The sequence below is a fragment of the Eucyclogobius newberryi genome, unplaced genomic scaffold (assembly GCF_026437365.1).
Source record: "Eucyclogobius newberryi isolate DKJ021-1_F unplaced genomic scaffold, fEucNew1.0.hap1 SCAF_21, whole genome shotgun sequence".
Taxonomy (NCBI): domain Eukaryota; kingdom Metazoa; phylum Chordata; class Actinopteri; order Gobiiformes; family Gobiidae; genus Eucyclogobius; species Eucyclogobius newberryi.
The window spans coordinates 797,889-813,211 of record NW_027315846.1 but is presented as its reverse complement, the minus strand read 5'-3'; the positions used below and the strand labels follow the sequence as shown (position 1 = coordinate 813,211).

General features: G+C 48.3%; 1 protein-coding gene across 1 annotated transcript; it reads left to right on the top strand.

Annotated features, from left to right (window-relative positions):
- The first annotated feature begins 28 nt into the window (after positions 1-28).
- vps29 (VPS29 retromer complex component) lies at positions 29-13,581 on the top strand. Its single transcript, XM_072457098.1, has 5 exons — positions 29-106; positions 6,912-7,103; positions 7,712-7,783; positions 9,864-10,027; positions 13,462-13,581. Exons 1-5 carry the CDS (start codon positions 104-106, stop codon positions 13,577-13,579), a joined length of 549 nt encoding a protein of 182 aa, XP_072313199.1. The 5' UTR covers positions 29-103; the 3' UTR covers positions 13,580-13,581.
- The last annotated feature ends 1,742 nt before the right edge of the window (positions 13,582-15,323 follow it).

Here is a 15,323-nt window from a genome sequence, read left to right as displayed (position 1 = left end):
CTGAAACGGTCCCACCTATCTGTATCCGCTGTCGTTCTCGTTTCTGATTGGCAGATTCGGCTCCCTCAACTTCCTCCTTCGCAGCGCTAACAAAATATAGAAGATGGTGAGTATAAAATAAGCAAAGAATGCAATATTTAAACGTTTTCAGGAAATGCAGGGATAGAAGATGATGTGTGAGCGTGTCTGGACGTTCGGCAGAGTTCCGCGCGTGCTTTTAGCGTGGCTTTGTGACGTGTTTTTTGAGCGAATCTCCACTCCGGGATGCAGAGGTGGTCACATGACAGCTGAGCGATGTAGCCCCAATTATTATTATAGTAATTTTTTTTTTTTACAAAACAACGACATCGACTTAGACCACATCCGCTCTTCGTAATCTTAACGTTTGCTCTTCATTTTGTTAGACACGTGTCCGCTTAGTTTGATTGGCAGTATTTCGACTTGTGGCCACAGCTTTAGCTCGTCGTGCTAACATGCTAACCCAAGCACCATCAGTTAATGTATTATTATATTATACCTTTAATAAATCGAATAAATCACTTGTTACGCCTAAACATTACATTTCTGACCTGGTTGTTGACTAAATGAATGCTACGCAATTACGTTTCATTCAATATAAAGTCTGAAGCTGATTCGACATAAAATAGGCAACAAACTTCTAATGTTGTGGCTTTATTTCAGTGCATTTTGTGTTAAATGTCTTCTCTTGTTACTAGATTAAAACCACCTTCACGCACACAACAATAATAGAACTGCAGTGTGTAATGTAAAGAGTTAATGTACTTAACTTCTATAGTATAATCTAATCTACATTTGCAAACGGCAGTACTGCACGCTGGGGTTTAAAGTTTAAAACTGTTATGTTTAATGTCTGAATAACAGAACTAAGGCTTCATGTCGAGCTGCTGGATATTATTGCAATATTTGAATATACGTTTTGGCGCAATCATCTCCACTACAAATAAATTCATAACTTAATATTTTAGTTTATCAACATAAAAACTGAGACAAAACTAACAAACTGAAAATACAGACTTTTTCTGTTTTTTTTTTTTTTAATTAGTTCTGTTCAATTGTAGAAAAACAATAATCACAATTATTTAAATGAGTATTTGCTGCGTGAGAATGTGCAGAATCAGAGCCTACAAAGACATGACATAAAAGAATTGACACTCACAGAAATAACTAATAATAAGTAGAAAGGTACAATCTGTAAGTTTCGACACTCAAGGAAACATGAACTTATTGTAAGCGATTAAGAGCGATAATCACAGTTGTAATTGAACATTTCGAACACAGAAACGGACGATCTCGCCGTCACCGTGATCCGTTTACCGTATTTTCCGGAGTATAAGTCGCAGCAGCCAAAAAATGCATAATAGAGAAGAAAAAAAACATATAAGTCGCACTGGAGTATGAAATTCAGTTGCAAGTATGAAAATAACAAATAATATCACATAAGTCGCTCCGGAGTATAAGTATATAAGTATAAGTCGCACCCCGGCCAAAACTATGAAAAAAGGTGCAACTTATAGTCCGGAAAATACGGTAGTTTTTATTTATTTTTGCCCCTATTAATATTTTTCCCGACATATTTAGCCGCCCAAGCGTCACAATCAGGATGCCCTTAAAAGTAAAAGTATTACTCTGCAGTTTGTACACGTGTATAAGTAAAAGTATTACTCTGCAGTTTGTACACGTGTATAAGTAAAAGTATTACTCTGCAGTTTGTACACGTGTATAAGTAAAAGTATTACTCTGCAGTTTGTACACGTGTATAAGTAAAAGTATTACTCTGCAGTTTGTACACGTGTATAAGTAAAAGTATTACTCTGCAGTTTGTACACGTGTATAAGTAAAAGTGTTACTCTGCAGTTTGTACACGTGTATAAGTAAAAGTATTACTCTGCAGTTTGTACACGTGTATAAGTAAAAGTATTACTCTGCAGTTTGTACACGTGTATAAGTAAAAGTATTACTCTGCAGTTTGTACACGTGTATAAGTAAAAGTGTTACTCTGCAGTTTGTACACGTGTATAAGTAAAAGTATTACTCTGCAGTTTGTACACGTGTATAAGTAAAAGTGTTACTCTGCAGTTTGTACACGTGTATAAGTAAAAGTATTACTCTGCAGTTTGTACACATGTATAAGTAAAAGTATTACTCTGCAGTTTGTACACGTGTATAAGTAAAAGTGTTACTCTGCAGTTTGTACACGTGTATAAGTAAAAGTATTACTCTGCAGTTTGTACACGTGTATAAGTAAAAGTATTACTCTGCAGTTTGTACACGTGTATAAGTAAAAGTGTTACTCTGCAGTTTGTACACGTGTATAAGTAAAAGTGTTACTCTGCAGTTTGTACACGTGTATAAGTAAAAGTATTACTCTGCAGTTTGTACACGTGTATAAGTAAAAGTATTACTCTGCAGTTTGTACACGTGTATAAGTAAAAGTGTTACTCTGCAGTTTGTACACGTGTATAAGTAAAAGTATTCAGCTGAACGGCTATTCCGCGAAAAACCGTGGGACTTGAACACGACCGCGGGCGCTTCAGGGTTTACTTCCCTTTGTCGGTTTTTCGCATTTCCGTTCGTTTATTCGCCAGTCGTCATCGTCGCCGTCGTCGTGGCAACTTGTTCGTCTTGTTCTGGTCACCAACGTCTGCTCATCCAATCACGTTATTGTTTATGCTTTTTTTAATTCTTTTTTTGTTCTTTTTTTAATTCTTTTTTTATCACTAACCACCCACGTTTGATTCGGCCGCACCATGTTTCTGATTTGTTTTAATTTATCATGATCATTATTTATTAACCCTTGCACTTTTTCACTTTCAGTTTCTCTTCTTTATCACTGTTGTTTTTACTTTTGCTTCATGTCACGCCCCTCTCCCTCCCCCTCCCTCTCTGCGCTGGTCAAGGCCGGGCACAGGGTAAGTCCACGTCACTGACCGGCCGCGTTCTGCTTCCACACAAACCCAAATAACACGCAAATGACCCGCGATTAAACGCTTGGTCGTGCGCGGCGTTTGACCCCGATCCGAAAGAACCGACCGACTCGACCGCGCCAAAGAACTGACCGACTCGACCGCGCCAAAGAATCGACCGACTCGACCGCGCCAAAGAACTGTCTGACTCGACCGCGCCAAAGAACTGTCTGACTCGACCGCGCCAAAGAACTGTCTGACTCGACCGCGCCAAAGAACTGTCTGACTCGACCGCGCCAAAGAACTGTCTGACTCGACCGCGCCAAAGAACTGTCTGACTCGACTGCGCCAAAGAACCGACCGACTCGACCGCGCCAAAGAACCGACTCGACCACGGCCACGAACCGACTCGACCGCGCCCAAAGAACCGACCGACTCGACCGTGCCAAAAAAACGACCGACTCAACCGCGCCAAAGGACCAACTCGACCGCGCCCAAAGAACCAACTCGACCGCGCCAAAGATGAACCGACCGACTCGACCGCGGCAAAGAACTGACCGACTCGACCGCGCCAAAGAACTGGCCGACTTGACCGCGCCAAAGAACCGACCGACTCGACCGCGCCAAAGAACCGACTCGACCACGGCCACAAACCGACTCGACCGCGCCCAAAGAACCGACCGACTCGACCGCGCCCAAAGAACCGACCGACTCGACCGCGCTCAAAGAACCGACCGACTCGACCGTGCCAAAAAACGACCGACTCAATCGCGCCAAAGGACCAACTCGACCGCGCCCAAAGAACCGACTCGACCGCGCCAAAGATGAACCAACCGACTCGACCGCGGCAAAGAACCGACCGACTCTACCCCGCCATAGAACCGACCGACTCGACTGCGCACTAAAGAACCGACTCGACCGCGCGCTAAAGAACCGACTCGACCGCGCGCTATAGAACCGACTCGACCGCGCGCTATAGAACCGACTCGACCGCGCGCTATAGAACCGACTCGACCGCGCGCTAAAGAACCGACTCGACCGCGCGCTAAAGAACCGACTCGACCGCGCGCTAAAGAACCGACTCGGCCGCGCGCTTAAGAACCGACTCGACCGCGCGCTATAGAACCGACTCGACCGCGCGCTATAGAACCGACTCGACCGCGCGCTATAGAACCGACTCGACCGCGCGCTATAGAACCGACTCGACCGCGCGCTATAGAACCGACTCGACCGCGCGCTATAGAACCGACTCGACCGCGCGCTATAGAACCGACTCGACCGCGCGCTAAAGAACCGACTCGACCGCGCGCTAAAGAACCGACTCGACCGCGCGCTAAAGAACCGACTCGGCCGCGCGCTTAAGAACCGACTCGACCGCGCGCTATAGAACCGACTCGACCGCGCGCTATAGAACCGACTCGACCGCGCGCTATAGAACCGACTCGACCGCGCGCTATAGAACCGACTCGACCGCGCGCTATAGAACCGACTCGACCGCGCGCTATAGAACCGACTCGACCGCGCGCTATAGAACCGACTCGCGGTGGTTTGGAGTGATTTGCTGTGAGCTTTTGTGCACAAAGGCGTGGCACGTTGACACTTTTGAACACATTTTCAAACAGACTAAGGCTTAAAACGCTTCTCGAGCTCGTTTACTTCTAAAGCGCGTATTTCAAATCAGAAATGGTTCATTAGCGTCGTCGTCCTTGTGACAAAAGTCCTTTTTTTAAAATGCGTTTTCGAGTCTGCGAAGTCCAGAGAAACGTTAGACCAGGATACGACCGCGGACAAGCGACGTTAGAGCATCTCCATGGAAACGAGCGGGAGGAGGCGGTCACAGCAGCGGGGTGACACGGTGGGGCTTTAGATCGGATCCCATCGTGGATTTTGGGACGTAAAAATAACGTAGTCAAGTCGAGATCATCAGGTCAATGCATGATCGAGATCGTTTAGGTCAGAATATAATGGGAAAGACTAAAACGTGACATTTTTAGAAGAATTATAACATGTTTTTTTATATAAATGTAAAGAAAAGTGACAATTTTCAAAGTGAATTAGGTCTTTTTTAATTCAGTTGAAATAAATGGGACGATTTTAGAAGCAAAATGAAGCTCTTTCTGCTCAGTCTTTTCTCAAAAACATAAACTGAAACAAAGTTATTTTTATTTTCTTGTTTGTGTTAAATTGCTCGTTCATAAAGTTTAATTTGTGGGAATAAAAAGGATAATAACAATAATCGCGATTTTAATTCTCACATAATAATCGTCACTTGCTCGATAAGCGTCCCAGACCAAAAACTCTAAACGTTTGCGCATCGGTGTCGTTAGGAAATAAGGATGAATAAATCAGGGCGGGGCCATACGCTGATAAAGATCTAATTGTAATTTACGATCGGCCATTTTGATCAATTCAGTCATTTTGTCTTGAATGTGGTAAATGTGTCTGAACGTCTCTGTTTGAAGTGTTTAACCCGTTTTATGTCATTTTTACTCAATCTTCTGCATTTTTCCAAAAGAAGAAGTGCATTTAGTGATGTCACAATATCACAGTTTATTGTTACGATTATTGTGAGAAAAAACGTCACGATTATTTATTATTAATGAGACTAAACGACAGTGAAATCTTTTGTTTTATTTCCTTCTCGTGTCTAACATTTTACTATGACTGGCTTTACCGAACTGAACTTTATGAGCGGCTTTACCGAACTGAACTTTATGAGCGGCTTTACCGAACTGAACTTTATGAGCGGCTTTACCGAACTGAACTTTATGAGCGGCTTTACCGAACTGAACTTTATGAGCGGCTTTACCGAACTGAACTTTATGAGCGGCTTTACCGAACTGAACTTTATGACCGGCTTTACCGAACTCAGGAGTGTCCAAACTGTTTTCACAGAGGGCCACAAACAACCCGGCAATGTCGACATTTGACATTGTTTCGATGCCTTTACACCTTTAATAAGACTTGGAACATTAATATTAGGTTTATATAACATCACACTGCTTGAATTTGTCCAATTTTACAGCTACTTTTTGTTGACCGACTTAGCAGGAAGCTGGTGGGCCAATAAATACTCGTCTGAGGGCCGCATTTGGCCCCCGGGCCGCAGTTTGGACATGCCTGCCCGAACTGAACTATATGACCGGCTTTACCGAACTGAACTTTATGAGCGGCTTTACCAAACTGAACTTCATGACCGGCTTTACCAAACTGAACTGAACTTTACGACCGGCTTTACCAAACTGAACTGAACTTTACGACCGGCTTTACCGAACTGAACTGAACTTTACGAGCGGTTTTACCAAACTGAACTGAACTTTACGAGCGGTTTTACCAAACTGAACTGAACCTTACGAGCGGCTTTACCGAACTGAACTGAACTTTACGAGCGGCTTTACCAAACTGAACTGAACTTTACGAGCGGCTTTACCAAACTGAACTGAACTATATGACCGGCTTTACCGAACTGAACTTTATGAGCGGCTTTACCAAACTGAACTTCATGACTGGCTTTACCAAACTGAACTGAACTTTACGACCGGCTTTACCAAACTGAACTGAACTTTACGAGCGGTTTTACCAAACTGAACTGAACTTTACGAGCGGCTTTACCGAACTGAACTTTACGAGCGGCTTTACCGAACTGAACTGAACTTTACGAGCGGTTTTACCAAACTGAACTGAACTTTATGAGCGGTTTTACCAAACTGAACTGAACGTTACGAGCGGCTTTACCAAACTGAACTTTATAAAAGACAAAATTAAGTTAAATGTGATTAAAAAAAACAGCCGGATAAAAAAACTTTCTTTATATTTTAAGTCTATTTTTTGGAGCTGTAAATTGAACAAAAGAGAAGTTTGTAGCAGCTTCTCCCCATACATAAACGTTCAGGCGCAGTCGTCGGCTCGTATGTGAGCGACGCCGCCTCAGGGTTGCGGGCGTGACCTTTGCCTCGCCCCTAAAGCCGTTTCCGCGTGTCCCTTCAGTTGGTGCTGGTGCTCGGAGACCTCCACATCCCCCACAGGTGCAACTCGCTCCCGGCAAAGTTCAAGAAGCTCCTGGTCCCGGGGAAGATCCAGCACATCCTCTGCACCGGGAACCTCTGCACCAAGGAGAGTTACGACTACCTGAAGACGCTGGCCGGGGACGTGCACATCGTCAGGGGCGACTTCGACGAGGTATTCAAAGCGCCCCCTACAGGTCGGACCACGCGTTGGAACTAGAACGCAGTCAAGAGAAATATATGTAGAATTTTGCAAAAGAATTACACAAACGTTGTCACAGAATAGCACATTTTTTAGGTTCATAATTTCACTTCCTGTTTGTAATCGATGACATCACAGTAGGAAATTACTCATTTATGTCATTAATGTCACAAATATTTTAATCTGACAAATAAAAATAGATGAGAGCGACTTTATTCTGTTGAATTAATGTTTAGAATCAAAAAAGGTTTGTGTAAATTCTGCATAAACTTTGACTGGAATGAGTGTCCCTGGTGTGATGTCACTTCCTGTCATTTTCTACAGATTTTTTACAAAGTTTTCTCCACAAATACCTGCTCGATTGGTGTAAAACTATATTTTTTATGTACAACAGGTACAAATACACCAAATAAAGTCAGAATTAGAACGTTGTAAAAACCTGTTATGGCCCTTTTTAACTGGAGGAAAGGCACAGCTGGACGGGGGTGCACTTCTGCTCCGAACACCGGCTCAAATGACCTGAGTGTGACTCGGTTCGCGTCCTAACGCTTTGCCGATTCTCGTGTTTTTTTTCCGTCTAGAACCTGAACTACCCGGAGCAGAAGGTCGTGACCGTGGGACAGTTTAAGATCGGCCTCATTCATGGACATCAGGTAATGAGCGGTCAGGGACGTCCAGGTCATCAGGTCAATCAAGCATCGGGATGATTCTGGACACAATATAATCAAGAGTCAAGAGTAATAAAATATGTTTACAATGAAGATTTTAAGTGTTTTTTTTTTTTTTTTTTTTTTTTTTTCAATTTATAGAAAGTGATAATTTTCCAACTAAATTTGGTATTTTTTAGTTCAGTTGAAACAAATGTGACGAGTTTAGAAGTGGAATCAAGTCCTTTCTGCTCAGTCCATCCTCAAAAACATGAACTTAAACATCTTGTTTGTTGTTGGCAACATGCCGTCTCTGTCTCACCCTCTGTCTCACCCTCTGTCTCACCCTCTGTCTCACACTCTCTGTCCCTGCAGGTCATCTCGTGGGGCGTCATGGCGTCTCTGTCTCACCCTCTGTCTCACCCTCTGTCTCACCCTCTCTGTCCCTGCAGGTCATCTCGTGGGGCGTCATGGCGTCTCTGTCTCACCCTCTGTCTCACCCTCTGTCTCACCCTCTCTCTCACCCTCTGTCTCACCCTCTCTCTCTCTGTCCCTGCAGGTCATCTCGTGGGGCAACATGGCGTCTCTGTCTCACCCTCTGTCTCACCCACTGTCTCACCCTCTGTCTCACCCACTGTCTCACCCACTGTCTCACCCTCTCTCTCTCTCTGTCCCTGCAGGTCATCCCGTGGGGCAACATGGCGTCTCTGTCTCACCCTCTGTCTCACCCACTGTCTCACCCTCTGTCTCACCCACTGTCTCACCCTCTGTCTCACCCTCTGTCTCACCCTCTGTCTCACCCTCTGTCTCACCCTCTGTCTCACCCACTGTCTCACCCTCTGTCTCACCCTCTGTCTCACCCTCTGTCTCACCCTCTGTCTCACCCACTGTCTCACCCACTGTCTCACCCTCTGTCTCACCCTCTGTCTCACCCTCTGTCTCACCCACTGTCTCACACTCTGTCTCACCCTCTGTCTCACCCTCTCTGTCCCTGCAGGTCATCTCGTGGGGCGTCATGGCGTCTCTGTCTCACCCTCTGTCTCACCCTCTGTCTCACCCTCTCTCTCACCCTCTGTCTCACCCTCTCTCTCTCTGTCCCTGCAGGTCATCCCGTGGGGCAACATGGCGTCTCTGTCTCACCCTCTGTCTCACCCTCTGTCTCACCCTCTGTCTCACCCACTGTCTCACCCACTGTCTCACCCACTGTCTCACCCTCTGTCTCACCCACTGTCTCACCCACTGTCTCACCCTCTGTCTCACCCACTGTCTCACCCACTGTCTCACCCACTGTCTCACCCTCTGTCTCACCCACTGTCTCACCCACTGTCTCACCCACTGTCTCACCCTCTGTCTCACCCTCTGTCTCACCCTCTGTCTCACCCACTGTCTCACCCACTGTCTCACCCTCTGTCTCACCCTCTGTCTCACCCTCTGTCTCACCCACTGTCTCACCCACTGTCTCACCCTCTGTCTCACCCTCTGTCTCACCCTCTGTCTCACCCTCTGTCTCACCCACTGTCTCACCCTCTGTCTCACCCTCTGTCTCACCCTCTGTCTCACCCTCTGTCTCACCCTCTGTCTCACCCACTGTCTCACCCTCTGTCTCACCCACTGTCTCACCCTCTGTCTCACCCACTGTCTCACCCTCTGTCTCACCCTCTGTCTCACCCACTGTCTCACCCTCTCTCTCACCCTCTGTCTCACCCTCTCTCTCTCTGTCCCTGCAGGTCATCCCGTGGGGCAACATGGCGTCTCTGTCTCACCCTCTGTCTCACCCTCTGTCTCACCCACTGTCTCACCCTCTGTCTCACCCTCTGTCTCACCCACTGTCTCACCCTCTGTCTCACCCACTGTCTCACCCTCTGTCTCACCCTCTGTCTCACCCACTGTCTCACCCTCTGTCTCACCCTCTGTCTCACCCACTGTCTCACCCTCTGTCTCACCCTCTGTCTCACCCACTGTCTCACCCTCTGTCTCACCCACTGTCTCACCCTCTGTCTCACCCTCTGTCTCACCCACTATCTCACCCACTGTCTCACCCTCTCTCTCACCCACTGTCTCACCCTCTCTCTCTCTGTCCCTGCAGGTCATCCCGTGGGGCGACATGGCGTCTCTGGCTCTGCTCCAAAGGCAGCTGGACGTGGACATTCTCATCTCGGGACACACGCACAAGTTCGAGGCGTTTGAAAACGAAAACAAGTTCTACATAAACCCGGGCTCGGCCACAGGAGCGTACAGCGCCCTCGAGAGGTGAGACAGCTCCTCCTCTTTCACTGGCGCTCCTCCTCCTCTCTCCTCTTTCACTGACGCTCCTCCTCTCTCCTCTTTCACGTACGTTGCTCCTCCTCTTTCACTGACGCTCCTCTTCTCTCCTCTTTCACTGGCGCTCCTCCTCTCTCCTCTTTCACTGACGCTCCTCCTCTCTCCTCTTTCACTGACGCTCCTCCTCTCTCCTCTTTCACTGGCGCTCCTCCTCTCTCCTCTTTCACTGGCGCTCCTCCTCTCTCCTCTTTCACTGGCGCTCCTCCTCTCTCCTCTTTCACTGACGCTCCTCTCTCCTCTTTCACTGGCGCTCCTCCTCTCTCCTCTTTCACTGACGCTCCTCCTCTCTCCTCTTTCACTGACGCTCCTCCTCTCTCCTCTTTCACTGACGCTCCTCCTCTCTCCTCTTTCACGTACGTTGCTCCTCCTCTTTCACTGACGCTCCTCCTCTCTCCTCTTTCACTGGCGCTCCTCCTCTCTCCTCTTTCACTGGCGCTCCTCCTCTCTCCTCTTTCACTGGCGCTCCTCCTCTCTCCTCTTTCACTGACGCTCCTCCTCTCTCCTCTTTCACTGACGCTCCTCCTCTCTCCTCTTTCACTGGCGCTCCTCCTCTCTCCTCTTTCACTGGCGCTCCTCCTCTCTCCTCTTTCACTGACGCTCCTCTCTCCTCTTTCACTGGCGCTCCTCCTCTCTCCTCTTTCACTGACGCTCCTCCTCTCTCCTCTTTCACTGACGCTCCTCCTCTCTCCTCTTTCACTGACGCTCCTCCTCTCTCCTCTTTCACTGACGCTCCTCCTCTCTCCTCTTTCACGTACGTTGCTCCTCCTCTTTCACTGACGCTCCTCCTCTCTCCTCTTTCACTGGCGCTCCTCCTCTCTCCTCTTTCACTGGCGCTCCTCCTCTCTCCTCTTTCACTGGCGCTCCTCCTCTCTCCTCTTTCACTGGCGCTCCTCCTCTCTCCTCTTTCACTGACGCTCCTCCTCTCTCCTCTTTCACTGACGCTCCTCCTCTCTCCTCTTTCACTGGCGCTCCTCCTCCTCTCTCCTCTTTCACTGACGCTCCTCCTCTCTCCTCTTTCACGTACGTTGCTCCTCCTCTTTCACTGACGCTCCTCTTCTCTCCTCTTTCACTGGCGCTCCTCCTCTCTCCTCTTTCACTGACGCTCCTCCTCTCTCCTCTTTCACTGACGCTCCTCCTCTCTCCTCTTTCACTGGCGCTCCTCCTCTCTCCTCTTTCACTGGCGCTCCTCCTCTCTCCTCTTTCACTGGCGCTCCTCCTCTCTCCTCTTTCACTGACGCTCCTCTCTCCTCTTTCACTGGCGCTCCTCCTCTCTCCTCTTTCACTGACGCTCCTCCTCTCTCCTCTTTCACTGACGCTCCTCCTCTCTCCTCTTTCACTGACGCTCCTCCTCTCTCCTCTTTCACGTACGTTGCTCCTCCTCTTTCACTGACGCTCCTCCTCTCTCCTCTTTCACTGGCGCTCCTCCTCTCTCCTCTTTCACTGGCGCTCCTCCTCTCTCCTCTTTCACTGGCGCTCCTCCTCTCTCCTCTTTCACTGGCGCTCCTCCTCCTCTCCTCTTTCACTGACGCTCCTCCTCCTCCTCTCCTCTTTCACTGACGCTCCTCCTCCTCTCCTCTTTCACTGACGCTCCTCCTCTCTCCTCTTTCACTGGCGCTCCTCCTCTCTCCTCTTTCACTGGCGCTCCTCCTCTCTCCTCTTTCACTGACGCTCCTCCTCTCTCCTCTTTCACTGGCGCTCCTCCTCTCTCCTCTTTCACTGGCGCTCCTCCTCTCTCCTCTTTCACTGGCGCTCCTCCTCTCTCCTCTTTCACTGACGCTCCTCCTCTCTCCTCTTTCACTGACGCTCCTCCTCTCTCCTCTTTCACTGACGCTCCTCCTCCTCTCTCTTTCACTGACGCTCCTCCTCTCTCCTCTTTCACTGGCGCTCCTCCTCCTCTCCTCTTTCACTGACGCTCCTCCTCCTCCTCTCCTCTTTTACTGACGCTCCTCCTCCGCTCCTCTTTCACTGACGCTCCTCCTCCTCTCTCCTCTTTCACTGACGCTCCTCCTCTCTCCTCTTTCACTGGCGCTCCTCCTCTCTCCTCTTTCACTGGCGCTCCTCTCTCCTCTTTCACTGACGCTCCTCCTCCTCTCTCTTTCACTGACGCTCCTCCTCTCTCCTCTTTCACTGGCGCTCCTCCTCCTCTCCTCTTTCACTGACGCTCCTCCTCCTCTCCTCTTTTACTGACGCTCCTCCTCCTCTCCTCTTTCACTGACGCTCCTCCTCCTCTCTCCTCTTTCACTGACGCTCCTCCTCTCTCCTCTTTCACTGGCGCTCCTCCTCTCTCCTCTTTCACTGGCGCTCCTCCTCTCTCCTCTTTCACTGGCGCTCCTCTCTCCTCTTTCACTGACGCTCCTCCTCCTCTCTCTTTCACTGACGCTCCTCCTCTCTCCTCTTTCACTGGCGCTCCTCCTCCTCTCCTCTTTCACTGACGCTCCTCCTCCTCCTCTCCTCTTTTACTGACGCTCCTCCTCCTCTCCTCTTTCACTGACGCTCCTCCTCCTCTCTCCTCTTTCACTGACGCTCCTCCTCTCTCCTCTTTCACTGGCGCTCCTCCTCTCTCCTCTTTCACTGGCGCTCCTCTCTCCTCTTTCACTGACGCTCCTCCTCTCTCCTCTTTCACTGGCGCTCCTCCTCCTCTCCTCTTTCACTGACGCTCCTCCTCCTCCTCTCCTCTTTTACTGACGCTCCTCCTCTCTCCTCTTTCACTGGCGCTCCTCCTCCTCTCCTCTTTCACTGACGCTCCTCCTCCTCCTCTCCTCTTTCACTGACGCTCCTCCTCCTCTCCTCTTTCACTGGCGCTCCTCCTCCTCTCCTCTTTCACTGGCGCTCCTCCTCCTCTCTCCTCTTTCACTGACGCTCCTCCTCCTCTCTCCTCTTTCACTGACGCTCCTCCTCTCTCCTCTTTCACTGGCGCTCCTCCTCTCTCCTCTTTCACTGACGCTCCTCCTCTCTCCTCTTTCACTGACGCTCCTCCTCTCTCCTCTTTCACTGGCGCTCCTCCTCCTCTCCTCTTTCACTGGCGCTCCTCCTCTCTCCTCTTTCACTGACGCTCCTCCTCTCTCCTCTTTCACTGGCGCTCCTCCTCCTCCTCTCCTCTTTTACTGACGCTCCTCCTCTCTCCTCTTTCACTGGCGCTCCTCCTCCTCCTCTCCTCTTTCACTGACTCTCCTCCTCCTCCTCTCCTCTTTCACTGACGCTCCTCCTCCTCCTCTCCTCTTTCACTGACGCTCCTCCTCTCTCCTCTTTCACTGGCGCTCCTCCTCCTCTCCTCTTTCACTGACTCTCCTCCTCCTCTCCTCTTTCACTGACGCTCCTCCTCCTCCTCTCCTCTTTCACTGACGCTCCTCCTCTCCTCACAGTAACATCATCCCGTCGTTCGTGCTGATGGACATCCAGGCGTCCACCGTGGTGACCTACGTGTACCAGCTGATCGGCGACGACGTCAAAGTCGAGCGCATCGAGTACAAAAAGTCGTAAAACGGGGAAAAAGGAGGATTTGCGAGGAGGCGAAGGACGTGCAGTTCCATTCCTGTAACAGCAGAGGGCAGCGCGGCGTCAGAGTCCACCGGACGCAGCTGCTTTTACGTGGACAAAGTCTTTACCAAAACCGGAACCGGTCAGAAACCGGACTAAATCAGGTCTAGAACTGACACGGAACGAAACAGGTCTAAAACATGACTAAACTAAGACAGAGCCAGGTCTAGAGCAGGACTAAGGCTGTGTTCACACTTCTTTTGGTCCTGGTTTAAGCCCAGTTTAGTCCTGGTTTAAGCCCAGTTTAGTCCTGGTTCAAGCCCAGTTTAGTCCTGGTTTAGAACCGGTTTGGTCTTGTTCTAGTTCAGGTCTAATTCTGAATTTAGTCTCTGTTTAGTTCTGATTTTGATATGTGCAAATGTGAAACTAAAGCAGGACTAAATAAGACCTGAACCGGGACCTAATCAGAACTAAACCGGGAGTAAACCGGTTTTGGAACAGGACCCAGTCAGAACTAAACCAGGACTAAACAAAGATGGAACCAGGATTAAACCTGGACTAAACTGGGACTGAAAATTGAACATAACCTGGACTAAATCAAGTCTAAAGTAAAAGCTAAACCAAGGCTTAAAACCGGACTAAACCGGGACTGAACCGGGCTTGAATCAGGACTGACCAAGGCCTAAAACGGGACCTAATCAGAACCAAACCAGGACCAAACCGGGATTGAATGAGGACTAAACCGGTACAAAACCCGGACTGAACAAACCAGCTCTAAAACTGGACTAATACGAGCCAAAAATCAGCCTAACTTTGGTCTAAAAACAGGGATTGAACCATTTTAAAATCGCATTATGAACAAGAACCCGGGCTCTGCGTTTAAACTCTCGACACCTTTGACCTTGAATAAGGATCGTTCAGTTGCCCTTTGACCTTTCCTCATACGTGAGTAAAACACATCCACCACGCGGTTTTCAGACCTTTTCCCCAACGAACCAAACACACGTCGTTACGAAGCTGCTACTTTCAAAACTACTTTGTCCGCTCGCGTTTGTGGCGCGCGGTCCACCGTTTGCGACACGTTTCGACCTGGACTCCGTCGGGTTACGAAACGCGTTAATGTCCGGCACAAACGGGAATAAAAATATGCAAAAATCCGAAGCGTGTCCAGGTAAAAGCAGCTCGGAATAAACCGCAGTTTCACAGTTAAAGCTTGTATTATATATTTGTCCGTTTTGTCCTTCTGCTCGGGCTCTTAACACTGTATTTACGTCATTTGTTCGGATTCATTTTCTGGTGCCATTTCCCGTTCGAACACCGTCTCATGATAAAAGACATTTACATTATAGATTATATTGTATCTTTTCACAATAAATAACTCGTGTCACAACAGTCTGGGCTTTTTAATCTTATTTTATTTACATTCAAGAGTTACATTTGAGAGAGAGAAAGAAAAGTACAAACATTAAGTGTAAGATATAGAGTGTAAGATGGACGTCTGTAAATTACGTAAAGACGATTTATTTACTCAATTTTGCTGTAAAAAAAAAAAAAAAATTGCATTATAATGATTTAATGCCTCAAAAATATCCCATATTTTGACTGTTTATGTCTGAAAACGTCACACGTCTCTCACATTTAAAGGCGCAGTACATCACACTTCTCTCACATTTAAAGGCGCAGTACATCACACTTCTCTCACATTTAAAGGCGCAGTACATCACACTTCTCTCACATTTAAAGGCGC

Excerpts from the sequence above, each read along its gene's own strand:
- vps29 (XM_072457098.1), top strand. Across the intron at positions 7,104-7,711 it reads TCAGGGGCGACTTCGACGAG|AACCTGAACTACCCGGAGCA; the intron begins GTATTCAAAGCG and ends TTTTCCGTCTAG. Across the intron at positions 10,028-13,461 it reads GCGTACAGCGCCCTCGAGAG|TAACATCATCCCGTCGTTCG; the intron begins GTGAGACAGCTC and ends CTCTCCTCACAG.